This window comes from Tyto alba, unplaced genomic scaffold (genome assembly GCF_018691265.1).
Source record: "Tyto alba isolate M040663 unplaced genomic scaffold, T.alba_DEE_v4.0 Super-Scaffold_10, whole genome shotgun sequence".
Lineage (NCBI taxonomy): Eukaryota > Metazoa > Chordata > Aves > Strigiformes > Tytonidae > Tyto > Tyto alba.
In genome coordinates, this window is record NW_024881262.1 from 9,101,994 (window position 1) to 9,128,611 (window position 26,618).

At 40.7% G+C, this 26,618-nt stretch overlaps 1 protein-coding gene across 3 annotated transcripts; it reads left to right on the top strand.

The window, feature by feature from the left end:
* The first annotated feature begins 418 nt into the window (after nucleotides 1-418).
* Nucleotides 419-26,411, top strand: MFN1 (mitofusin 1). 3 transcript variants are annotated; one of them, XM_042796247.1, is made up of 18 exons: nucleotides 419-521; nucleotides 1,004-1,125; nucleotides 1,955-2,090; nucleotides 5,001-5,163; nucleotides 5,798-5,922; nucleotides 7,530-7,638; nucleotides 10,783-10,890; nucleotides 11,592-11,745; nucleotides 11,875-11,942; nucleotides 16,640-16,761; nucleotides 18,299-18,425; nucleotides 18,734-18,838; nucleotides 19,786-19,888; nucleotides 20,896-21,125; nucleotides 21,625-21,780; nucleotides 22,321-22,517; nucleotides 23,811-23,945; nucleotides 24,790-26,411. In XM_042796247.1, exons 2-18 carry the CDS (start codon nucleotides 1,011-1,013, stop codon nucleotides 24,857-24,859), a joined length of 2,223 nt encoding a protein of 740 aa, XP_042652181.1. In that variant the 5' UTR covers nucleotides 419-521; nucleotides 1,004-1,010; the 3' UTR covers nucleotides 24,860-26,411. The 3 variants fall into 3 exon arrangements, with proteins under 3 accessions (XP_042652181.1, XP_042652185.1, XP_032862276.2); XM_033006385.2 differs by lacking the exon at nucleotides 419-521 and adding an exon at nucleotides 547-806; XM_042796251.1 differs by lacking the exon at nucleotides 21,625-21,780.
* Nucleotides 26,412-26,618: the final 207 nt, after the last annotated feature.

The following is a 26,618-nucleotide window of genomic DNA, read 5'->3' on the forward strand; positions in this document are numbered from 1 at the left end:
TCATGCTTCGGTGTCTTTGTTTCAGATCCCCGTGAAACCGCTGAGGGGCTCGGCAGGCCGAGTTAATCATTTCACCGTTGAAGCCCCGTCGGCCGGCAGCCTCCCCCTGCCCTCCGCACTGCGCAGCGTCCTCCCTGCCGCCAGCCCGGCCCGGGCTGAGGTTTTTTCCGTGCCGCCCCCAGGCCCCTCGCCCCGCTCCCCTCCGCGGGGCCGACGAGCAGCGGCCCGGGACGCGGGGACACCGCCCGCCTCCATTTCACGAGCAGCCGCCCCTCCTCTGCCCTCGCTGAAGATGGCGGCCGCCCCTCTGCCCTCGCTGAAGATGGCGGCCGCCCCGCCCCCTTGGGCCCTCAGTAAAGATGGCGGCCGCTCCCCCCCTCCCCGAGCCCCGGCGGGCCCGGGGGTGGGGTGAGGCGGAAGCGGAAGCCATGTCCGCCCCCGTCCCGGCGGCGGCGGGCTGGGAGGAAGAGGAGGAGGCGGCGGCGGCGGGTCGGGCCCCGCCACGGCGCGGCGGTTGCTGGGTAACGGCGGAGCGAGCCGCGGTGCCATAAGGGACCGGGGCCGGGCAGGGCCGCTGGCCGCCTGCTGTTGCCGCCGCGGGGTTCGCTGTCTCCTCGGCGGGGACAGGGCCCGCCGGGCAGGCCGAGGGGAGCCGCGGGCCTGTCCTCGCTGGGCCGAGGGAACGGCGCTGATCTCCCAGCGCTGGGGAGGTTGTGAGCGGCGTTTTATGAGGGGAAAGCCTCGTATTTCGAGGGCAGGCTGCACCAGATCGGTTTAAACCTATCCCCGAGCCTCGTGAGCTCTCGGTGCGTGTGATGGGGGAAGAGATAAGAGTTAGGGTAATAAAACCAATGTGAACTCAACGTAGTGGCGTTCATTGTGGTTTAGGTTTTCGGTTTTGTGTTGGTTAGGTTTTTTAAATGCCTGAGTGAGAAGTGTGTGACTTTTCACGTGGATGGGTGTAGCGAGTGTCTTGTTCACTTTGATGTAACTTTCGTTGCAGTTGCATAATGGCAGAAGCTACCGTCTCTCCACTGAAGCACTTTGTGCTAGCTAAAAAGACAATCACTGCCATTTTCGACCAGCTGCTGGACTATGTCACCGAAGGAGCAACTTTTGTGGAAGGTCAGCTTTTGTCTTACACAAGGGCCTTTGCTGCTTTGGGTGTTTTACAGCAGCACAATGTATGTTATGATATATGTCAGCGGGCTGTTTGTGTATACAAGTGCTTTCAGAAAGAGTCACGTTTTTCATTTGATGTTGATTTTTTCAAGTGAGGCTAGCAGGAATGCCTAGGATTGTTACATGTATGAAAAGCTGATTGCATCACGTGGGCTGGTAGCCTGGCCTCCTTTCCACGAGGGTGAAAGCTTAACCACTCCAGCATTTATAGTCCTGTTGCGGTTTCTTTTGAATAGAAGAAAGGACAAACAGGTTCTCCCATTATTCAGTAGGAAAGTAGATCAACATGATGTAATGCAGAGAACCACTGTTTACACCCTCAGAAGTTTTAGCAATGTGGAGGTGTGTGTGTGGCCACGTGGAGTTGGTTGCTCATCACCCAGTGAGCTTGCTTTGCAGAGAGAAGACAGCCCAGCCTCACTGGTGCATCCATGGAAGGTCCCAGCTTTCTTTTCTGAAGGAAGGAGGTGTTGTAAAGAGCAGGGCAGATCAGCACAGCAGACTGTGTTCACAGGCTTAAGGAATTCAACAGTTAGGCTGTTGATTGATCTGACATGATTTATGTCATGATTTCACAAGTGCTTGTGGTGGAGCTGTCAAATGACAAGGGCTCAGTGTCTGTAGTGGGGTTTTGTTTGTTTTATTACTGCTATATAATTAAAATTTACACAAAACTTTGTTGGCATCTGAAGTACTGATAATCTGTATCTTGTATCCTGAAGCACATACTCTGTAAATGATTGCTTTAATGTTACTCTTTTTCTATGTGTAGCAACATACAGGAACCCAGAGCTTGAACACATAGCAACAGAAGACGAATTAGCAAGAATACAGGCGTATAAAAATAAGTTAGCGGTCATCGGTGAAGTGCTTTCACGGAGACACATGAAAGTGGCATTTTTTGGCAGGTAATGAAGGGAATTACCAGAACTTTATTTGATTTTTTTTTTTTTTTTCCCCCCCCCTCTTGCAGGGCTTAGTGTCCGTATTTCTAATTGAAATGCACTGGAATGAGTGCTTCATCATAGAATTGCTGTTTGACATATAATACATAAAACTGTGTTTGCTCTTACCTAATTGATGCTCAGTATTTCTTTGATGCCATCTTGCTTCGTGACTGTAGATTAATTATGTATGTCTTGTTACATGTTTTTCATTGATAAACTGTAAAATCATTACCCTGTACAAATCCCTTATTTGACTTAGGAGAGTCTGAGTTTGTCATCATCTTCTCGAGAATGGCTTTTCTTTTTTAATGTGCTGGTTTTGTGTATTTAGTATGTTAATTTTTCTTTTGCTGGACTATTATTGTTGAGAGCTTTTGTTTGTGTTTGATCACAGGTACTGAAAAACTAAACTTTGAGCTGTTCATGTTTCTGTACATAAACAACTGATGAAAAATAGACTGTTAGAGATGGTTGCCTTGTTGGTTGTATCATTAGTCTGATAGATCTGTGTGGTGATTATAAGGGATAACAGCAACAATGTACTCTGTGGCTTACAGATGAGTCTCAGTGAATTTATGAATTTCTGCTTTCCTGAATTACTAATTGGGATAAGTTCTAGTTCACGGTCTCTGGTGGTATTACTGCAGACCAAATGTCAAACCATTTGCATATTTAGATAACATTTCCCAAGTTATGGGTGATTTAAGTTCACTTCTGTTCTAAACAAACAAAAAAAGTATCTCCAGTATTAGATAATTTTTAACTTTGGTCAGCTTGGGTCAGGGCTTTTTTTTTTTTTTTTTTTTTTTTTTTTCCCTCAGGAAAAAGAGGACTTAAAAGGAATGGTATTTGTTGCACCTGTAATGTGTCACTACATAAGAAATGTTCTAATGAGATACTGTCAGGTGTATATACCCAAAGCACTGAGGTTTTACATGTCTATGCTTATATGTATTGTGTTTTGCATTTCAGTCTTATCTTAGTGGAAAAGTCTTAAGTTTTTGATGAGAAATTTTGATTAGATCTTATCACTTCCATTGAATGTCTGTGTGCCAAACTGCCATTCTGTTCCTGTGAAGTTTGGAGAGTGTAGAAAGATGATGAAAATCTGCTTTACTGAATGCAAAGTCAGATATAAAATATTGAAGTCCTTCTAAAAGACTATGGTTCCAGTGCTTTCAGATGTCTTTACCTGCCTGTTTAGTCTGGTGTCTGTTAGTCCATTTTGCTTCAGGAAGATTTATTTTTCTTTGCTTAAATTTAAGCATATGGTTACATATTTTTTCTGGAGTACAAATCTTCCTGTTTCATTTCTAAAAATGCTGTAACAGTATTGGGGAAAAAAATGTGTACAACAGTGGTCTTACCTTCATTTTGCTAAGAACAATTCAGCTATTTAAAGAAAAACAAAAAAAGGATCTGAGATAAAGAAATCAGTTATATCTTAGCCTTGATGTTTCACAGGGTTAAAAGTTGAATACATTTACAAGATGTGATATGTGAAGAAAGTTTTTTTTGAAAAGGGCAGAAGTTCAGAGCAGGAATACAGATTTAATACTCTGATATTTTGAATAAATTTGTAAACTGTTACACAGTCAGCACTGAAATTTTTCTAGAAGTAGCAGCTCAATAATGAGTTAGAGTCTATGTAACTTCATACTGTTGTGTAATAGTTAAACCTCAAATAGTTATCGTTGAGGGGTTGAGGGCTAGTGCAAAGTAGGACATTGCTGGGAACTTCAAGCTCTTGCAGAATCTTGAGTTGGTGACTAGTTCCTTTTAATCAACAGGGTTTTGGTTAATTTAGCTGCCTTTTCCTTCTGAAATAAGGACAAGATTAAGTTCCGTTACTCAAGACAGCATTTACATTATAAAGATTATGCACAAGAAATTTGAGGTCTGTCTTTGCACTTTTTTTCACATCTTACTGTAGGAATCTTCATCCAGTTGAGATTAGCATCCATTAAATTATTCTGAGTTATCATTGCTGGCTGTGATGAGAATTCCCAGATGGCAATGCTTTGAAACATATCTGAAGGTGGTAGTATAGCAGTGCTCATTTTGCACCTCATCTCATGCCTAGCAGTTTCTATCAGAAGCAGCAGTTCCTTTCTGACTGGTAGTGATCACATGTTTCTCTAAAGGCAGGTTAAGTTTTTGAAGTGATAATTTCATGAACACCTTAAGGAGTCACCACTGATTGCCACCACAGAGGGTAGTCCTTCCCTGCCCCTGTCAGGCAGCGTTCTCATGTCCTCTTCCAGCATCCCTGGAATTCCTTTAGCTTTGCCATGAGCAGGAAAGTGGAATTGTTGTCTGACCAGAACATAATTATGCCCAAAATGTTACATGTATTTTCAATCAGTTCTTTCCTGCACTCATGCCAAGGCTGGCACAGAGGGGGAGGGCAGGTTGCGCCTTGTGTGGGACAGCGTGCTGAGCATTACCAATTACTTCAAGTTGATCTAAGGCATCTTTTTATGCTAGACACTTTTCTCTGGTGTAGCCAAGTTGAGCCAGTATCTTCTACAAATTTCTTACACAGATTGAAATATACTAGATAAAGCATACTTACCAGTACAAGTTTGGCTTGTTGAGCCAGTATGTGTTATGCAAATGAAAACTCTTGGTTGGATAGGCAGTGTTGATACCAAGAAAGATTTTTGGAATTGCTTTTTAGATGAACTTGCCCTGAACTCCCTGTTATTTTTTGACAAGCTGTGATGTAGTGACTTGAAGCTCTATCATCTGAAACAGCTTGTAGTATGTGGGTCTGATGCAATGAAATGGGTGTGCATTCAGTTCAAGACAAAGGTACGTTTAATGCTGCTCTGCTGTACTCAAAAGTACTTTTATTTTCTATCCCTCTAGAACGAGCAGTGGGAAGAGTTCGGTCATTAATGCAATGCTGTGGGATAAGGTACTTCCGAGTGGGATTGGCCACACAACTAACTGCTTTCTCAGTGTGGAAGGGACAGATGGAGATAAGGCTTATCTTATGACAGAAGGATCAGATGAAAAGAAGAGTGTCAAGGTATATTTTTTGAATGATTAATGCTACTTTTTACAGTAACTGTTTCTCAAAAGATCTGTCTTTCACCAGTGATTTCAAGTAAAATGTGAAGCTAACTCATTATGCGTTTTTAAGTTCTTTCTTAGGAGGAAATAACTAACAAACTAAAATGGTATACTTTGTAAGTTTTCTTGGATATTTCAGAAAAACAATGCATGTCTCATGGTAACATAGCATATGTTGAATGATTTATAGGACTGAGGGTAAGTTCTGTTACTTGTTAATGATTTGGAATGTGCCTCTCATTTGGCCTTATGGTGCTTAGTTTATTTAACTGCTCACATTGATACGTTAAACCTGAGACAAATTCATGATGGTGCTCAGTATCACACACTCTAGCTATGTAGAGAATACCACTTTGTGGCTTCAAAGAAGCTTCTGTCAGAGTTTCAAGGTGCAACTTGTTTTCTAGATGCTGATGAGTCGAAGAGCCTAAAAAAAAAAAAAATAAAAATCACAGATACTTTCCAGAAGGAAGTATGAACTCTGTTCAAGATAGATCCTGTCAAAGTTTGCTTGAGAACCGAATTAGACTGTTTCACAGACTTGTTTGTGGTGCATATTCACGTTTGTCTTTTCCTTATGCTCTTTATAGACAGTCAATCAGCTTGCTCATGCACTTCACATGGATAAAGACTTGAAAGCCGGCTGTCTCGTCCATGTCTTTTGGCCTAAGTCAAAGTGTGCCCTGCTGAGAGATGATTTGGTTTTAGTGGACAGGTATGCTTTCTGTTTTAGTAAATGTTTTCTTAAATAAATTACCCTTTATAATGCTTAGAAGAGAGACTGGCTGATTGATTGTGTTTTGCTTGTTAGGTTGCAAAATTATTGAAGAGGTTGTGTGTGTGTTTTTTTTCTTTTGAGAGTATAGAGTTTGTTCTTTTGTATATATTGCTACCTGTCATCACCCCACTGATTTTGTCCTTGTAACAGTTGGAACAGAGAAGTCTCTTGTGATTGAGCTGAATAAGGGACTAGCTTTTGGCTGGTGATACTACCACCTTTAAAAGAAACAGTATGGAAGTGTGAGTAGGGTTGTTGCAGCAACAACCTTTTGCCCATCTTCTGTCTTTAAATGCTTCAGACTGATCACGTGAAGTGTAAGCTATCTGGACTTCATTTTTTTAAAAGCTTCTGATAAGAGTTGCCGTGCCTACATTTCAAAGTAATGGGTGACTTCCAAACATAATTGTGACTGTTGCCTGTGTGTGCCTATGTGTTGGGCTAGTATTTCTTACAGTTTGTGTATATAAGGAATTGTGAAAGCTGTTGTTTTGTCTATGTCAAATGCCCATATTCCTGGCCACTGAGGTAATATTTTTTCAAACTGTTAGGTGATCTATACCTAATGTGTGAATCAATATAGATTGAATTTTAGAGTAATTCACTCATACTTGAGTGAATTTGTAAGTATGATTTCTTCATATCCAGCCACATAGCACCCAGAGTATATTCTGATAAATTGTAGTGCTTTTTGTTGCATCCCTAATCTTACACTTTAGAAATCCATAGGAGTTTGTCATTTTGGGGTACAAATTCAGGTCCTGTGTTAGTCAGCCTGGCTGGCACAGAGAACTGGGTGGTTTGATGCACTGCTGGACTTCTAAGCTTTTGCAGTTGTGCTGTCTCCTTGGGGACATGTGCATAGCACAAATATGCTGGAAGCGCAGAAGGGATCCTTGCATAGATATGATTTGATCTGCACAGTCTCGGTTGCTAAAGTGAAATGTAAAGGGAAAGGAAAACATCCTGGATTCTGAGAGAACGGTTACTTGGAAGAAGAAAAACTATCTTTTTTGCTGCTAAATAGAGGTGCTGCAAACATGACCTAATACTCATATTCTACTTATTTTTAAAAAACTGACAACACTATGGTTTTAACTTCATTTTAGTTTCTTATTGAATCTCAGCACAGCTTGTCTAGTATATTACTTTAATAGTAGACCCTTATTAAGGTTAAAAATATTTTAATAACTGTCCTTTTGGATTAAAATCTAAAACTTGGAATATGGTGAGGGAGATGATTCTGTGAGACGTCCTGGATTTCTGATGGACTGCTTGTCACTTTCTTGGCAATTATGGTCTGCGTGCTTATTCATTAGAAATGGCATTTTGGAATGAGTAGACGGTCCAGTGAGTGAGTGATTGCTAAATGGTAATTAACTTTTGCTTTGTTTGCCTTAAGCTTGAGGTAGACATTAGCCTAGAGATGTAAAGCTTTGTATCTTCTTACAAGGCCCTTAAGCAATCCCACTATTTTTATCAGTTTATAAAAATCAAATACTCCTTAGCTGAGTAAAAGAGTTTGTGGTTTTTATTCTTAACAGCCCTGGCACAGATGTCACTACAGAACTGGACAGCTGGATTGACAAATTCTGCTTAGATGCTGACGTGTTTGTCTTGGTTGCCAATTCTGAATCAACTCTCATGAACACGGTATGATGTGCAATGATCTTGCATTACTTCTTCATTTAAATATACAGCAGTTGCATGACTGAAATGGCTTCTCTTAGGCCTTTACTGAAGCTCCCATGAATTACTGGATTTTGATCTTGTGGATAGGATTTGGGGCTGGGAAGCAAGAGACAGTGTATATCCCTCACTAGGGAAAGAGACCAAGTTTCTTACTAGCTTTGCTTACTCTGACTTGAGCATGACATTTGTCCTTTCTATCCCCGTTTCTTTTTTGATAAATGGGTGATGTAGTGCTTGTCTTGCTTTGCGATTTGTTGATATTTGTCAGGTGAAGACACTTGTATTACCAAAGAAGTAAATTTCTGAGTATTTCATATCCAGAAGTTCAGTAAAATACACAAAGTAGGTGAAGGAAGTTGAATTTCTGTCTTGCTCCTCATGTGTTCATGTCTCAGAAGAGGGTGTATTCCCTTGATGCACCTTTATATGAGGACAAGTGCTACAGGTTCCCCTCATTGGACTGTATTTTATTCTGAAAAAGATGCTAGCAATAAGCATTCGTGTTGCATGGTTCTGAGCAACATAGAGAGCTGAAGATCTTTTAACACCTTTATCCTATACAGCCTTGTTTCAAGAGAGAAGACTTCTGTATACCTTGCAGCCTAAATAATGCATGACTTGTAGGAGAGCATGCAAGGTGGCCAAAGGAGCTGTTGTGATATACAAAACACGAGACCAGAGATTTGCTTTAATTTTATGGTGATCTCCAGTTTTGACTAATCTAAGTGGTGTGAATGCAGACAGTGTCAATATAAGGTATCTGAGTTACTGGAACTGCGAGTGCCAGTATGCAGTATAATGCTACTGAGAAATCTTCCGAAGGCTTTTAAGCCTACTGGAGACCAATAGCATGCTCTGATAGTTCTGAGCCTGGTTCTGACACTCAGTGTCTGAACTTTGTAATTATTGAGGCAATTTTTAATACAATAAAGAATGTACAAAGACAGTATTCCTTGCATTGTGGCAAATTAGAATAGTTTGGTAGAAATCTGAGAACATAAAATGAGTTTAAAAACATTAAATTCTATCTTCCGAGCTGAATCCACAGGGATTTAAATACAAGAGGAATGTGATTTAAAAGGGAAAAGAAAATTCTGACAACATCCAAGAGAGGATTTGGCACAACTGTGGTTTTACCTTGTCCATTATCTCACGAGGGACACTTTTTGGCTTTTAGTGTGGAGGGAGTCAAGAAGTTGTTTATGTGTATACTTCAGTTGATTTAGGGTTTTTTAGTTAAAAAAAGGAAGAAGAAATAAAGATTGGGTTTCAGCGAATGTCTTACTACGATATAGAAACACGGAAACAATAGGGACCCGTGTGCCAGATTTCAGTTTGGTGTAGTGAAGTAACAGTGAAAATGCCAAGTTTTATTTGGTTCTCTTATTTGCTCAGGAAAATAAACCATTAAAAACAAGATGACTGAGATAATAAGAATGTAGGAAAGTCAAATAGGCTGTATGTCTAGTGGAAGATTCTGTTAATTTTGTGTTTGCCTGATCTTAAACACCCCGTCACAGAAATGTTACTCTTCTGATGTGATTTTTGGCCAATCTTTGTTCCTTGTTGGGCATGGCCGAAAGCTGCTAAATAGAAATAGATTAGTCTTGCAGTTTGCTTCAAGCATTAAAGTCTTGCTCAGGTTTTTTGGTTGCCATGCCTATAAATCCTCACTTAATATCGAGCACCTTTTAATTAACGGACACTGGCAATTTCCAGATTCTAGGGTGCACATTGGAGGGAAAGGAAGTAGATCTTTTTTGTGATTGAGGCAGCAAACGGCTCTCTTACTCCTTCTCCATTTTAATTTTTTCAGCCTGGTAGACACAAATGAAGTTGCCTTCAACAATTATGTAACTGCTCTAAAGCATTTGTATTTTGCTTTGCATTGTGGCAAATGGTAATTTCTTCATCTACACAAGTTTTATCCTTCAGGTAAAGCATATGATAACTATGTTCTCATCTTCCTTAGGTGTTATTTTTACCTCTTAGCATAACAGACTTGAGAATACTTGGCAGCTGCTATACAGCCACAGACTTTTTTGCATAAATGAGATTTTTCTAATACTCCCTCATAAATTCTCTTCAGACAAAGTTTTTATTTCTGCAACAGTAATCTTGTTTGCACATGCTTACTCCCCGGCTGATGGAGACTAACGTATCTCCAGTAGTTGTATCCAGAATATTTAGTGGTGTCCTGTTGCAGATTCAAGAATTTACGGCAGCACAAAGATCTCTTCTGTTTCAGCTGTGCTGAGTGGGGATTCACTCCATCACGACTTACCCATTATGGCTATGAAAACAGCAGTGATGGGTGGTAGGTATGGGCAAGGGACTTAAATACTTTTTCAGGTACAGGCATGTCTTATTTTTAAAATCAAAACATTCAGCCATGACTTTTTTCCTGTGGCTCAAGACATACATCATCATATAGGAAATGTAACTTGTCGGTAGTTCAAGCTGGCATTGCCTAGTAGAAGAATACAGTTAGAGGATGTTTTTCTGGATACAGAAACCAGATTTGGCAGAGTGAACAGGAGCATCTTGGTAGTTGAAATAAGGAAGACTTCACAGTCTTAGCCAGGCATCTTATTTAAAAAAACTGAATGAGCAGATACAGTCATGCCTTGTGTGTTCTTTTTCCCTTCCTCTCTTCCCTGACAGTATTTTGAGTCACACAATTGCAAACAAATTTAATAGAGGACTAGAAGTATCAAAGGAGATGGAAGTTTTGTGCTAGTAAGAGTGAAAGGAGGAGGGAAAAAAAAAAGACAGTGAATGATGTGATAGATTTATAGAAAAATGACTTTATTTTCCAGTGTCTTCTAAACTGTTTTGGAAGTTTTCTTAATTTGTATTTGTACCTATTTTTAGAGAAGCTTGCAGTATCTTAGGCTTTTAGTATAGGCATTAGTTTTAAGACATTTGATGACTTTTGAACTATCATAAACTTTTTTTTTCTGTTAGATGTCTGTGGTTTTTAATGTTAATGAATTCTTTTTAATAAACTTTTAAAAAGCTGGATTAACTTCAGAATCTGTTACAGAAGAATGTGTGACTGGTTTGGATGTCAGGGGAGTTTTCTGTTTGTGCTTTAATTCTTAGGAAAAACATTTTTTCCATAAAGTGAACGAACGCCTTTCCAAGCCAAACATCTTCATCTTGAATAATAGATGGGATGCCTCTGCATCAGAACCAGAATATATGGAAGACGTGAGTGACTTGATGCCTCTTACTTGAGTTGATTTTTTTACAATACATGTATATAAAGAAAAGGCTGCCACATGCATAAAGGCATGGTAAATTGTCTAGGTAATACAGTTATTAATATGAAAACACCAGCTTTGTCTTATTAATAAAAGAGTAAGTTACTCAGTCGTACAATGGAAATAATTTATTTCTTTTCAGAGCAAAAAGCAACCAGCAATTCAAGCTACAATATATGCAGGCAGGTAATGCAAGGGAAGCTTGTTTAGAAACTACTTCTTCCACAGTTAAGCTTGTTTTAAAACATGTTTGTATTTATTTGTAATGCAGCCTGAGGGTACAGGTTATACATCTGTACGTGTGTTGAGTAGCTGGCAAAGTACAGAGTTAGATGGTAACAGTTTGGTGTGCCCTTCAGATCTTTCCAACGGCAGCTAGCTTGCGATGATACTTATTTCTCTGTATATGGGGAATGAGGTGGTTACCCCAGTGACTGAGATATCTGACTTACATACAGACAATTACAGAAGAAAGTATTGTTGCCTCCAGGGCTGTTTAAATGGTTAAAAGGAGCTGCTGCATCAGTAGAATTAGAAGGCATCTGCTAACTAAGGGGTGGTTCAGCATCTGTTTCTGACTCTGATGTTGTGATTTGATGACGACTCAATTTTTGCCTTCTTCTCATGAGCTTTTTACCTTTTCCTTAGGTGCGTAGGCAGCACATGGAGCGCTGTCTGACTTTTCTAGTTGATGAGCTCAAAGTTATTGATCCTGTAGAAGCGAGGAATCGCATCTTTTTTGTTTCAGCAAAAGAAGTTCTGAGTGCCAGGAGACAGAAGGCCCAAGGAATGCCAGAGGGTGGTGTGTAGGAATTATTGCTTTTCCTCAAGTACAGAAAAATGCCATAAAACTTGATAAACAAAAATATTTGAGATACAGTCTGTCCTGTGTGGTATTGCTCTCTCCCTTATTGTCTGTTGTGTTTCACAGGTGGAGCACTTGCTGAAGGATTTCAAACAAGATTCCAGGAATTTCAACATTTTGAACAGATATTTGAGGTATTTAGGATGGGCTTTTTAGACTGCCTGTTTTTAATGCAAAGGTAGCTTTTGCTTATGCTTAGTTTAATTTTACTGAATATTACCAATGTTAGCAACTGGAGGAGTGTAAAGTTTTCAAACCTTCTGACAGCTTTGCTGTATCTGTGGGTTGTGTTCATCTCTTCTCACCTTGAAGAGCATGTAGTTGTTGAAGAGAAGTATTGTTCAGTGGGGGAAGGGACCAAAACTCTTTAGCTCGTGTTTTGAGATCTCAATACCAATATACTCTACGTAGAAAGAGGTGATGCTCTTAGAAAAGGGTGTATCACAACCATGAGCTGGTGAAATGTTTGCTGTAGTAAGCCTTATTTTGTTCTGAAGTTGTAGCTCTGTAATTAATCGTTGTAATTCAAGACACAAAGAGTGAGAAACTGTTTTACCAATGTAAATCTAAATACTTACTTGCATTTTTAAAGCCAGAGTTTTGAAATTATCACCATTATCTACCTCTTGGCTCTGATACTCTGAACATCAACACTGTTTTTGCATCCTTGTTGCTGTACAGAATCCATCCTTCAACCTCAGCATAGCTATATTCATAGAGTTCACAATTTCTTTAGAAGTAGGACTGGCTAGACAGTTTAGTGATTTCTTTGGGATAGGAGCCATGGGTCTTTCTGAATTTGATAACTAATTAAAGCCATCCTTGGATATCTTAAGGAGGTATCGTGGGTGTGCCTCGATGGTTTTGCGTGGTATGTATCAGCATATTTCACGCAACATGAGCCTGAAAGGTATGACTGTAGTTTGTGTACAGCAAAGGCTCAAAATGGCTCTTGCATGCCTGAACCAGTAATTCCTTGGTCGGTATATTTTTTAAAAAAATGAGACTGCCTCTGAAAAGTATTTCTTCTCTCATTACAACACACACATTTGACCTTAGCAAAACTGAGTTATATAATGATGTGTGTATGTCAAAAAGGTGTTCAAATAATAGCTTACTTCAGTCTTGCATAAGCAAGAAAATGTCAGACTACAGTTTAAATTTAATCCTATCCACACTCTTATGATAGATGACTGAATTGTTGAAATGATTGATTCAGAATACCGGCAGGACCTGAGTCCATGAGGCATGAAATTTCTTGCTTGTGTTGCTAGTTGTAGACAAACATGCATTTTTGTTTGTAATTTTTTTTTCTTAGAATTGCAGTAGGAAACTTTCAACCAGTAGGAAACAAAGTGGAAGTCAAGCTTCTCAATCAGTTACTGTTCTTTAACACATTTTGCCATGTGCTGTACCCAAAATCTCTTATAGTTAAGCAGTCAACATTTAGGATATTTCAAGATTAAGGTGGATGTATGACTTAATAAATTATGTGATGCTATGAGTGCTCAGCCCATCTGTAAATGAGATGTTACAGTCTCAAGTTGGCCACCGAAATGGGAAACATCCATCACAAGGTCACAACTTGACAAGTTTCTTTGGCAGAGGCTAGGACAAAAACCAATTCTGTGATAGCACTGCATGGCCTTAAAACAACTTTTTTCTTCTTTCACATTATCAGTTACATTTGCTGCACACCTTCTGACTCCAGCAGTGAAAGTGGATTCTGTAATATTTTTCCCTGCTCAGCCATGTTTTGTCCTGAAATAATAATGGCTGGCTTTGAATAGGAGTGTGATCGCATCACTTAAAGAGCACAACAACATGTGCTAAATTAAGATTGCCAAAGGGATTTAAATTCTGTGTGTCTGATGTTGCAGCTGCTTTCACAGTCAGGTTTTCTGAGCAATTTCCTAAGTTACTATGGCATTTCATTTGGTTTTAAAGCAAAGTTAATATTTAAACGGTTCACCAGGTCTGAAATCTTCAGACCTAATACTCAAATTATTGTCACTTGAGCTGATAAAGTAGCTGACATCAGCATGTTATTGTCATCAGTTATGTTTACCAGCACTAGGCTATACCACCTCATATATTAATGAAGAATATTGTATATCAGGTAGAATTTTCTGTGTTCAGTCTGGGAATTAAATCCTGCTTGACACCATGCTTTATGCACTGCTAGACCAAATTCAGATGCTGTATAGCCATGAGTACAGCCTAAGTACTGCTGGCTAAAGTGCTTTGCATTTACTCTGTTTCCTGACAGAGGAGCTGCAGCTCCCAGGACTCTTGGATTACATTCCATTCTGTGAAAAAGAAGGGATGAGAGCACAGATGCCTCTGCCCTCATCAAGCACTGACCCCTTCCCTGCCTCTGTCTGTCTGTCTTGCCTTTAGCTCCTTGTCCCTGCTCAGGTGCCCTGCTCAGTCTTTTCAGATACCTCTCATGCTCTTTCTCCAGTTCATGTCTCTAAGCTATCTCATCACCTCATTTATAAACCCATCCACAGGTTCTATGTTCCCATGGGCTGTATCTGCTGGTTTTGTTCCTCTTGAATTCTCTTGCCCTGCTTTTGTCTTCACTAAAATTGGACAGCTGCTTCCTCTTTTCCACGTGAGCTGAGTAGAGGAACTGTTATTTTTCCAGTACTTCCACATTCCTGATGTTAGTATCACTTCCCTGATGGGAAAGCCTGTCCATCCCAGGACTGATAAGAGCTCAGTATAGCTAGAATCTTAAAAAAAATATATATATAGAAACAACCCATCAGTGCTAGTTGATATGGGAAAAATTTGGACCATTTTTGAAAGATTTGTAACTACATTTATATAGACATTTGTGTGAGGACAAAAGGTATTCCAGAAATAGATACAACATGTTTTTTCTACAATGCACAAGGTGATTAAAGTTCCTAAAAGAAAAACTGGTCCAGGCATTACTAGAAATGTGTGTAAGCAGTGGTGAAATAAAGATTTTTTTTTTCAAGATTCGTGTTGTAGCTTTAAAAAGGTGATGTTACTATGTATGTCAGCTGTATTAAAGGAAAAAAGATACGCAGTCTTAAAGGAAAGGGTTGAATTAGTGGATCATTTCTGAATTTTTATATCGTGGAATAAAGCAGTCTGTTTATCTTGTGAAATTTTGCAATGATATACATAGAAATGCCTTATCGAAACAGCAGAGAAGTGCATGCACGGTGTGTTGTGTGCAGTAGTCCTTAGTGGGTTTTCTACATAAAACTGAACCCCACTATGCCTCAGGTTGTAGTGTTTCCCAAATTTCCTTGCAAAATTGGTAACAGAAGTGGTGTGGGGAGGAGTGGAGTGGAGAAGGCAGCAGGGTAGAATAGTAATTCTGGCTGTAAATTGGAGTGAATAACTGAGCCTGAATTAATAAGCTACTGCAGAGTCCTTCCCTAACCCTGCTCAGGAATGTAATAAGTGTGCACTTAAAGACTATTTTGCTCTACTGGAAGTGAGCTGGAAGGTAACTGGTTTTGGTTATGCTGTTGATAAGTACCTTTTCTCTTTGTTTTGATAAATACTTGTTTAACAGCAAAACTGCTGCTGTCCCACTCTTATATTTCCCAGTCGTTTAACTAACCTTTGTGTTTTTCCTAGTGCTCTAACTTGGATTTTCTGATTGTGTTGTGAGTGACTGTCATCCTTATATCTACAGCGTACTAATGTTGGGAAGACTCTTTCCCCTGTGTCTAGTCTAGCTCTTACAATGTGCTGATATTTATGAAACTCTGGCCTTTCATTGCTGATTTCTAGATCTGCTTCATCGAGGAACAGGGAATATATTTTACCCATTTTATTTATTTTGTTTTGATCTATTATTTTTAGCTGGAATTTGTTATTGCAGCATATGCTAAGGTCATAGGAAAGTTAAAAGCAACCTAAACCTGTTTGTGCTATGAAAGGTACATCCGTAGATTGAGAATAATTTAGAAAATAACATCGATCTGGTATAAGGAAACAAGCTGCTTGCTTTCTTCCCTCAAACACAGAAGTTGCTGCTTTGTGGTGACTTAGTGCAGGTTGAATTCTGACAGCATTTAATTGGCTACATAACTCAGGATGTGCAGTTGCTTGAAAAAGTCTGAATTTGTGGCTTATCACAACTGATTTGCTTTTGCCCAAATTGGATATTTGTATATCTCTTCAGTGTCTTGTAGTTTCTGAGTCGCTGTACAAGATTAAAGATTGATTAGAAGAATTATCTTTAGAGCATTCTCCATTCATTTAACACTTCAATAATCCGCAAATAAACTAATATTTTAAGAACTACGTAACAACTTCTTTTATCCTGTGAGATAATCCTTGTTTCTTATTCCTAATTGTGTATTCTGTTCCTGGATGGTAACTATTGACATGAGCACGACAAATTTTATTGACAGAACTGCTTCTTGAAACGAAGAATATGTGTTGCAGCAGAGACAACTCAAGCCAGGCAATATTGCCAGCGTTTGTGTTAGACGTTTATAATTCTGACTATATAGTTTGGAAAAAATTTCTGAAGAGCTAGGTTTATCTTACGTATTCATTTGAGTTTTCTTTTTTCTTTACACTATTAATTTATTTGAAAAGAATAAAAACCTATGCACATTACTGTGAATGAACAAGGAGGTGCAGATTTGCTGCTATAGACTCATTTGAGATTTCAGTTCTGTTACCTTTTATTTTCTATATACTTTCTCCCTTTTTATTTCCCATTGATTTAAGTTCATGGTAAAAGTTAGCAGCATGTGCTTTCTGACAGTGAAATTCCTGAATGTGTTGGCATGGAATTGCAGTAATGTGTTGTGGCTTGGGCCCCTCGCAGGAGTGTATCTCGCAGTCAGCCGTGAAAACCAAGTTTGAACAGCACACTATCAGAGCTAAACAGATAATAGATACTGTGAAAAACATTATGGACGCCATAAACGTAGCAGCAGCAGAGAAAAGGTAGGTTGGTTGGAGGGCTGTTTGGCTTTGGTTTATCCCGATCCTCTGAGGAGCCATTTCTATGCTGGTGATTTTCTTGGGCCATTACAGACTTTAAAATTCACTTTTCTCACATGGTAAGAAGTAGAGAATTTCTCTGGTGTGTCAGTCTTCCTACAGTTCACTTGCACCGCTCAGTCTTGTCCTTTGTCTGTGACTTTTGTCTAGGGATCTTGGTTTACTTTGTTACTCTTCGTTACTGACCTACAGTTAAAAAGGCAGTTTGTGGGTTTTCAAAAATCTTTGACATTTTAAGTTTTTCTAGCTATATCCAGCATTTCAGAGGTGGTTTGGGCCTGCTTTACCTAAGGGTTTTGTTAACAGTAACACTGAGAAAATAAATGGGAGGATGTAGACACTAATTTGAAAGTGCTTAGAATACTGTAAGAGATGAGAAGAGCCCAGGATAACAGAGGCTTGGCCTCTGGCCCTTTCCAGGCTGGATCCTTAAATATCTTTAGTCTCTCTTTACTCATGTGATCCTTTCAGTGCTAATGATAGCAGCTTATCTATGCTGTCTGATAGTTTCCTAAATTCTCTGAGGCTTGCATAGGTATGTTTTTTTTCCTCACTTCTGTTGTTAGCTCTTGTGTCTCTTGTACATGGTGAACTTGCTGTCATGTTTAATCCTTTCTATCCATCTCCTTTCTGTGTCTGTTAATAGTGCGTCTTTATGTTTCAACAGACTCCACTGTACCTGTCAAACACACTCATCTTCCTGAATATATCAGCTTTTACAAACTGCGTGTTTACATACTAACTTGTCTCACATTGTCAGATCCTATGAAAACATGCTGTGAAACGTTTGAAAAATTTATGATATTCTACTTCTTTCTGTCACTTGACCTGCCAAAACCTGTGTAGTGACCCTTCTTAATCTGAATTGCTGTTTGATGTTTCTGCTGGCCCTTCAAGGTAGAACTGTTTTAGAATTTAACCAATTTTTACTTAAATGATAGATCAAGGACTTCTGAAGAGAGTTGTTTGTGACAAGGTTAGTTTCTGGCACCTCCCCTTTGCTTTCAAGGGTCATCAGACCCATGTCACTGTTATGGAATAGTTGAGTGGTGCTGGTGAGCAGCAGTAGGACAGATTGATTTGATTTATCCTTTTTTTTTTTCTTTTTTTTTTTTTTTTTTTTTTAATCAGGATAGACTAATTATTAAATGCCCCTGATTCCTTGCACCTTTTTTTTTCAGTTATAATTACGTACAATGGTAACTATTCCAACTCCACATGCTGTTTTTGTAAATACACCAAAACCCAGTAATAGGAGTTATGTTCAACCAGTGCAGCCTTTAAATGTGCCTGTAAATTTAATATCTGTATTGCAGTCGTTCTCAAGCAGTGCCTCTGATTTGATCAGCCAGTGTCACTTTGGATTCTTTCTGGCTGCTCAGTAAACCATCAGCTAGGTGATCCATACCTGGTTATGGGGCTTGTTTCATTACTGGGAGAATACCTGCTGGTGATGGTGATTTCCTTTCTGCTATGTCAGAGTCCATTCAATGGAAGAGCGAGAAGATCAGAAGGATAGATTGGACTTTGTTCGAAATCAGCTGAACATTTTGACAGAAGATACTAAGGAAAAAATCAAACATGTTACTGAGGAAGTGGAAAATAAAGTAAGTTATGGTGGTATGAAAAATCTCCCAAATTCAAGTGTTGTCCCTTCAGTAAGGCAGCTTCTTTAGGTGCACACCCATCTTATGGAGTATGTTTGAAATGTCTAGTATGTTCCTTTTCCAATATAATAAAAAACAAAAAAAAAAAAACCCAAAACCAAAACAAGAAAAAACACTCAACATGGCAGTCCTTCCATACTATCAGGTAATTGAATCATTTCTGGTATCAGTTACTGCAGTAGCCTGTTTTCACTCTGGGTGTAAATAAGGTAGCAGAAACATTTTATGGATTTACTACATTCTTCCAGGTCTCCTCTGCCATGACTGACGAGATTTGCCGACTTTCAGTTTTAGTTGATGAATTTTATTCAGATTTTCACCCTTCTCCTCAAGTATTGAAGCTGTATAAGACAGTAAGTTTTCTTGCATGGTTTGAAGCCAGGATGTTTGTCTTTCCTTTGATTTCTACTTCTACATTTTTATCATTTGCATAGCATTTTGTGTGATACTTTGTTTAAGCATTGCAGGATTTTTGCTTTCTGACATGCATATGTCTGTTTACCTAAAACTGGAAAAGGTTGAAAATATTTTCTGCTTTGTTTTTGGAAGGAAATTAATTTTTGTTTCAACTGTCTTGTTACTAGAGTTGTTACTGAAACCAATTCACTGACAATCCTGACTTGTAGTTTTCACTTCTGATAAAGACCTTACTTAAACAATTTTCACTACTCCTAAAATGAAAGAGATCCAAAAATAAAATGACCTTGCAAATACCCCCCACTTTATGTTTTTGTTTGTTGTTCAGGTTTGGTTTTTTTTTTTTTAAGAAGGCAGTTTTTAGTCTATAAATTTATCCTCGAAACGTAATATTTTAAAGGAACATACACCTGTGTTTGCCTCTTATGCTTTGACTTTGCTGCTAATGAATGGCTGCTGTAACTCCCAGGCGTTCCAGCCTTGTCAGGAGAGTCTCTGCTGTCCTGGCTCTGCAGAATGTCCAGCGTTTGAGATCAGCTTATCTTTGTGCAGAGCAGTGAAATTGGCTCCCATCAAATGAGGACAGCAAAGGCTTTGCAGGGCAGTGTGGTAGCGGTATGCTCTTCGGTGTCATGTTTTTTGAAAAACCAGACTTTTCTATATGCCTTTTAATGATTGCAGTCCTAGAGAAATCTTCCCCCTGTCACTTCCATTAGGTTTGCAGTTACAGTATGCAATTTAAAAGCATGGTATTTCCGTGGTAACATTCTTTTCTTCCCACTGTAAATAACAATGCTTAGTGTTTAACATATCTCTGCTCTGTATAATGTAATTGATTAGCTAAATATGAATTGATGAGCATGTATTCTTTATAAAACTTCAGGAACTGAACAAACATATAGAAGATGGTTTGGGAAAGAACCTGGCTGATCGTTGCACCAGTGAAGTCAATCAGTCAATGCATCAGTCGCAGCAGGAGATGATTGGTAAGATGAGGAAGGAGGAATGTTACGACTTTTTGTTTAGAGGAAGACAATTTAAGGAGACTTGCTTTTAAAAGAATTTTCTTTCTGATCGTGTTTTAACCCTTAACATTATAAAATGATAAAGAAGCCATCCTAGATCAAAACTGAATGTCTGTTCAGCTTAGTAGCCTGTCTCTGATATTAACCAGTAACAGATGCTTGGGGAGAAGAATAACGAACCTGGGTAAATATAGTGATCCATCCCCAATTTAGGGACTTCTGAGCCAAGATACCGCATCTGGATTAATGGCTTAAGCAAGTAATAATGAACCTGTCCTCTGGGAGCTTGTCTAATCCTTTGAGAAACCCATTTAAACTCTTGGCTTCCGCAACAGATACATGAAATACGCTAATTGTTAAATTATGTTTCTGCAGTATGATCTTCTCCCTAGGTCCCTCCAGATTCTGAGTGCAAAACAGGATAGTTTCACAAAGTATTTACCTTTCTAATCTTTTCTTTTTTTTTTTTTTTTTTTTTTAAATAAACAGTAACTTTATTGCATATCCATCTCTCTCTTCTGATCTGTTTCTGGTAATAAAAGAATCGGAGCAAGATCATAGAATTATGTGAAGCCTTCTGTCATCTTATATAATAACGTTGCCTTTTCTGTATGGCACCACAGAACTACTGGTTAAACCAACTTTAACTTAGTCCATCCTTATCTTTTGACCATTGATAGAGGTCTTTCAGTTGATTTGACCGTTTTTTCCAGTGGTGCTTTTTGTAGCAGTTGATTTTGCGTGACTGTTTCTTCTATCAGAGCAATAAATTGCCTGACTTGCTATGACTAATACTACTAAAATGCAGACCAGTTTTGTAAATAAATAAATAGATAGATAAAGAAAGAAATGTGTTGGTTTAGATTCCTGTAGTTCGCAAAGCTGCTCAGCAGCACAAGGATGCTACTGTGAATATGCTGTAAAGCTTTTAATGGTAACTCATCTTTACTATGCTGTTTTATTTCCAGAAAATCTGAAGCCGTTGTTGCCTTCTGGTGCTCAGAATCAGCTCCACTTGCTAATTCCGTGCAGGAGGTTTGACCTTAGCTATGATCTAAACTGTCACAGTCTGTGTGCGGATTTTCAAGAGGATATCATGTTCCACTTTTCCTTGGGATGGACTTCACTTGTAAACCGTTTCTTGGGTCCTAAACAAGCTCAGAGAGTACTATTGGGACTAGCAGATCCAAATGTACAAGTAAGTGCTTCAGAGATCAGGCTGGCATTTTAAGTGCCTTGTTTTACCTTGATGAGAATGTATTGATTTTTATTGTATTTGCCTCTGCTATTTACATCCTTGCTGCTACTTTCCCTTAGTCCCTTTGTGAAATATTTTTGGCGAGGGTTGTTTTTATTGGATTATGTTCAGGGTTAGAATGGAACAGAAACCTTTCCTAAACTTTCTGCAGCTGTTTTTGTTTTCCTTTGGATTTGAACCCTTTGGGTAACCTTTTAATCTGTAACTTTTGGGTCCTTATGGCGGAGCCAGTTCTACGTAGAACCCTTATTGTAACCCAGTCCCCCGTTGGGCAAGGAACGGCCAAAACCTCCGCTGCTTATCACGAGCATTGTTCAGATTTCTGTCCTGAAGAGTTTCCTTTAAGGAAATCAAACCCTGAATATATGAAAATAAAACTAGTCTGCTGTGTAGTTCCTTAATGCTTTTTTGCTTAGGCTGCCATATTCCACTCTTCTAGATCCCTCGTCCTTTAGCTACCACCCCGTCTGCTGCCAGCCTCCCTGCCACAACTCCAGAGAGCGTATCGCACGATGATTTTATGGTTCCTTTGGTAATGAGTTTGGCTTCACTGACATCACGGACCTCTATGAGCATCATCGTTGTTGGCGGAGTGGCAAGTAGTATTGGCAACATTCAGTGTACTAGAAGTGATAGCAAAGGTTAAGCTGGTCTTTCCTGTCTGGGGTGCAACAGGAAGCAGGTAACGGGTGTAGTAACACTGGGCAGGGTGAGCGTGTGTGACACACTGGATACCCACAGTCAGTTTGTAGTGAGAAAATTAGTCTAATTACTCTGAGGATAGTTGGATATATTCTCTATGCCATATGTCTGCGTTCAGTTTCTGAATTAAAGGGTGATTTGATGGTGCCTCATTCAGTTTGGATTTAGTGGGAGCTTTGCTTTCTCCTTCCTCCTTCATGAAAAAGCAGTGAGGTGTCTGTGACCTGCATATTCTCCACGCTGCTGGGGTACCAGCTCATTTGAATGTAGCTGTACTGCTCTGCAATAATAATATGGAAATAATATATTTTGTTAAACTACTCTGGTGAAAGGGCCGTGAAGATGATTAGAAAAATGGCCATTTGATCGATTAGAAAAATACAAATTTTATTTTGTAGGGAAACTTAAGCTAATGAAGAATCATCTTTTTCAGATTTGGAGAACAGTTGGCTGGAAACTTATCTCTCTTTCCTTAAGTATGTATGGGTTGTTATATCTTTATGAGAGACTGACTTGGACCACTAAAGCAAAAGAGAGAGCCTTTAAACAGCAGTTTGTAAACTATGCTACTGAAAAGCTGCAGATGATCGTCAGTCTTACAAGTGCTAATTGCAGCCATCAGGTGCAACAGTAAGTATCAAACATGGATAAAATAGCAAATCCAAAATCCTGCCTGTGCAGCACTGCGGGGACTGGGTGCGTGTGGTGGGGGAAGGCGGCTTTAGTGCCCCTTGGCATTTATTATGAGGGAGTTTTAAGTTTGAACTTACCACCTGGAAAGAGCAATACAGACCTCTGTGTGTGTGTATGGGTCAGAGTTAGTGTTACGGTGTCGACTGTCCAACACCTTACTGTGAAGGGGGGGAGCTGGCTCAGTGCCAGTGGAGGCTGAACTGGGCTGTTTGTAACTAGCACAGAATCAGTAATTAGCACAAAATCAGCCTGAGTCGCTGCAGCGGTGCGTGTTGGTTCTGCCTCCCTGGCTGGTATGAGTGAATCTGAAGCAGCTGGTCCTGGCTCTTCTGCACTGTGGAAGAGGAATTTAAGGGCCTTTATGAACTGTTCCATTTTTTTGGTGTCTCTTTCCCAAATGCTTTTTCACCTGCCTCTGCAATGTAATGTCTGGGTGATTGTCTCCCTCAGCCTCTCGTGCTGAAACAGTTGGCTTTGATTACATTATTTCAGAAAATTAGGTCTGCTAAATGAGACCTCTAACCACCAGGGTGCAGAACACCTCTCCTGTGTAGCCCAGGGATACTTTACTAATACAAAGTTCAGCTTCAGCAGAGGAAAGAAACTCACCCCTTTGTCCAGCAGCTGTGTGTGTGTGTGAGGACGGGGAAGAGCTGGACTCAAACCAGTAAGGGGAAGTGGAGGGGAGTGGAGCTGTCTTCTCTCGCATGGGAGAGCCTGGTTGCTGGCCCGGGGTGGTAACTGTTTTTTTTTTTTTTTTTTTTTTTTGCCTTTGTGTGAGGAGGAGTCTTGGATCTCTGGGTGGGAGCACCTGGCTGGGGCATCACGTAGGACCTGGGGTGACCCCAGGAGCAGGGCGCTTGGCCTGGCACAGGGCGCTGCGCGGCAGCACTTCTGCAGCACGTGCTGCTGCCAGAGTCCCCAGCTCAGGCCTGTACCTGGTGATGCTCAGTGAAAAATCGCCAGACGTGCTGTTGGCATAGACTGAGGTGCATTTGGTACATGTAAGGTTTCTTAATTTAAAGAAGTCATAGTTTTCCTGCTTTATGCTATTCTGTAATCCCTTAGCAGCTGGAGAGTTTGATTGCTGCGTTCTGCTGCACACTGCAAGGCCATGGCATGGGACTTACTTTTTTCCCTTTTTCCTTTTTCTTTTTTTTTTTTTTTTTTTTTTTTTTTCTGTAGTACAGACTTCTGTAGCTCATGATTACAAACTTGTTTTCCATTTAGGGAAATGGCCACTACCTTTGCTCGGCTCTGTCAGCAGGTGGATATTACCCAGAAAAACCTGGAAAAAGAAATCGCTAGACTTTCCAAAGAGATAGATCAGTTGGAGAGCATACAGAGCAGCTCCAAGCAGCTAAGGTAAGGCTGGGCGGGACTGGCCATGAACAAATTCATTGAGCTTGGTGCTTGCTGTTCCTTTCAAGTTGAAACAAAGTAGGCACAGGCGCAGAACAGTACGCACCAATCTTTACTTGCAACCAAACAGCTCTGGGTAAGTTAAATAAATGTATGCTTCAACCCAGGTAAATGAGCAAAGCTCCAAAAATACTCTTTTTAGACTGCCTTTACCTTTGTCTCCCTCTATTCTGTGGGAGAGGTGGCTTCCTCAACAATGATGATCTTGTGCAGGTAAATGAGGGTGGCACCTTCCCAAAGAACCCTCCCCGCAGGAGGCGAGCGCAGCTGTACGCCCTTGAGTCATTCCACGGGAGTGTTTTTCTCTCAGTCCCGCGGGGAGGTGTTCACAGAAGGGAAACTTCCCGCCGTCGGGGCTTTGGGGCCGCGGGAGCAGCCTCGGCCCCGGCGCCACGTTGTGTGCGGCAGCGGGCAGGCTGCCCTGCCGGGGGCTGCGGTCCCCACCGCCGTGGGAGGGAGGTGGAGCCCCGCAGTGCCCACGCAGGGGCAGGGAGGAGCCCCGGGGAATGCCCCCGCCCCGGGTCAGGCACTGGGAGGAGGAAAGGCGGGAACTGGGGCAGGCCCGGGAAAGCAGGAGGCGTGGGGCTGAGGGTGGGCAGCCTTCCACAGCCCACTCGGGTCCCGCACTCGCAAGGGCCCAGGCTCTGACCACAGCCCGTGTTTAGGTTTCCCGAGCGCTGTGGGTTTCAGGACTAGGGGAGTAGAGATTAAACACTGATGGTGATTCTGCCTTCTTTGTGGCGTTACTGCATTGAAGTAAATCCATTGCTTTTGTTTTGTTTTACAGAAATAAAGCCATTCACCTTGAGGATGAACTAGATCGCTTTACAAAACATTTTCTTCAAAAGAGTAAATAAAACGGCGTCGCCAACTTTCCCGGTGATCCTTTGTAGGATAAAGTAGAAATTTTACAGATAACATTTCTCCTTTGTGGAGTCACATGAAATTATTTCTATTTTAAATGTTACTTTGATTACACTTAATTATTGTAAAACTTGGACTCTGGTGGTGAACCAAACGGAAGAGCTGTGTCATGTTTGTTTTGCAGATCTTGGGTTAAAAATTATCTTTAAAACACTAAATTTCTTTGGGCACTTGACAATAAAAACCCAAATCCTTATTGGTTTTCATCAGTGTTTAGCAGTGGCAAGTCTTGCTTCCTGGCATCCAGGAGTTCAGGCAGGAAGAGCAGGCTTATCACGGTGATCACGGTCTCCTGATTTCAGCTGCTTAGGAATTAGCCAGGGATGGAGGATGCTGCTTTTTCATGTGTGTGTGTGTTTAACGAAGGGCAGTACAAACTCTAGCATGGGGCAAGGACCCTCGGCTTGTTTTGAAAGCAAGTGAAACTGGGTTGGGCAACAGTTCCTCTTCCTCATAAGGAAGTGAAAGATGACAGTAAACTGCAGAGCCTTCACTAATGAAATGCAGTGGGCTCTGGTTTCCCTTCAGGCGAGGACATTTAGCCAAGATGGCATTGATTGAAGTAAAGATAAACCTATTTCAACCTCTGTCAGATTTTTTGCAGTTGGTAAAGTGGTGAAATGGTCTTTTGCCCATGAGAGCACGGCTAGAACCTATGTTCAGGGGAGCTGCAGGCGCGTGTGTCGCTGCCACCACGCTGGCATCCAGGTAAGGGAGGATTTGCTGGGCAGAGGGTCTTGACTCTTGTTTTTGCACGCTGGGGGGAAGCTCAGGGCGTCGGGCTTGACCCCGAGCCCCTGCTGGCTGTAGGGTGCAGGGACAGGCTGGGTCCGACAGTCTGTGCTGGTGCAGTTTCCCTGGCAGCCCTGGGGTCCTGCTGCGGCCTGGGGGGGCTGCAGTAGGTTACCTGTGCTCCCCTCCAGCACTGCAAAGCCTCTTTTTAAAAAAAAAATGTTCTGGCTGTTGCCATCTGCAATGATGTAACACCTACTTTTTTCTAACTAGACTTTTTAAACATAATTTATTTTAAAAGAAAAAAGCCTTTCCTGACTATATATTTTTATGGAAGTATTAACATGACTAAATGAAATATTCGACTTGACAACTGTGCTGTAGGGCTTTGCTATTTTCCAGTAAATAAGGGCTATCTTGAAAAGAAATAGATATAAAATCTAATGCTAGAGACAGTTAATTATTTGAAGATGAAAACTGTTTTCACCACACTGTATTTCGGCGTTTGTTTCTGACTGTGCTAGCATGAGCATGGTGTTTTGGGAACTTGCAGTAGCAGGCTGCATGAGGAATCTCAAGGCTTTGGGGGGAAAACTGTGAAATCCAAAAACGCGTAACAGTCCAGCTGCCTTGTGTGTGGGGTGACAGCTGGGTAGGGATGCTCCTTGCCTGGAGCATTTTTATGGACGTTGTATCAAGATAAAACTTTACACGCATGTGTTCTACAGTTATTTATTAAAAAAAAAAATATTACCCCTTTGCTCTAGTAAGTTATTTGGCAGCTCGCTCGGAGGTGGAAGCCCGGCCCTTGGCGCTCCCAGCCGTAGCGCCCGGCCCCTGTAGGACGGAACTGCGGCCCCTGCCAGCTCTGGTCACCCCCCGAGGACCCAGAGGCCAGAATTCACTGTTGCAGGTAGGGTTGGTGTGCTCTCCTCCCTGGCACAGGAGGGCTCCTCATCT

What these genes read in the sequence shown, in the direction of transcription:
- MFN1 (XM_042796247.1), top strand. Translation starts at nt 1,011, where the DNA reads ATGGCAGAAGCTACCGTCTCTCCACTGAAGCACTTTGTGCTAGCTAAA. An exon ending in ATGAAAAGAAGAGTGTCAAG is followed by an intron (nt 5,164 to 5,797) that starts GTATATTTTTTG and finishes TGCTCTTTATAG; the next exon opens with ACAGTCAATCAGCTTGCTCA. An exon ending in CCAAGGAATGCCAGAGGGTG is followed by an intron (nt 11,746 to 11,874) that starts GTGTGTAGGAAT and finishes TGTGTTTCACAG; the next exon opens with GTGGAGCACTTGCTGAAGGA.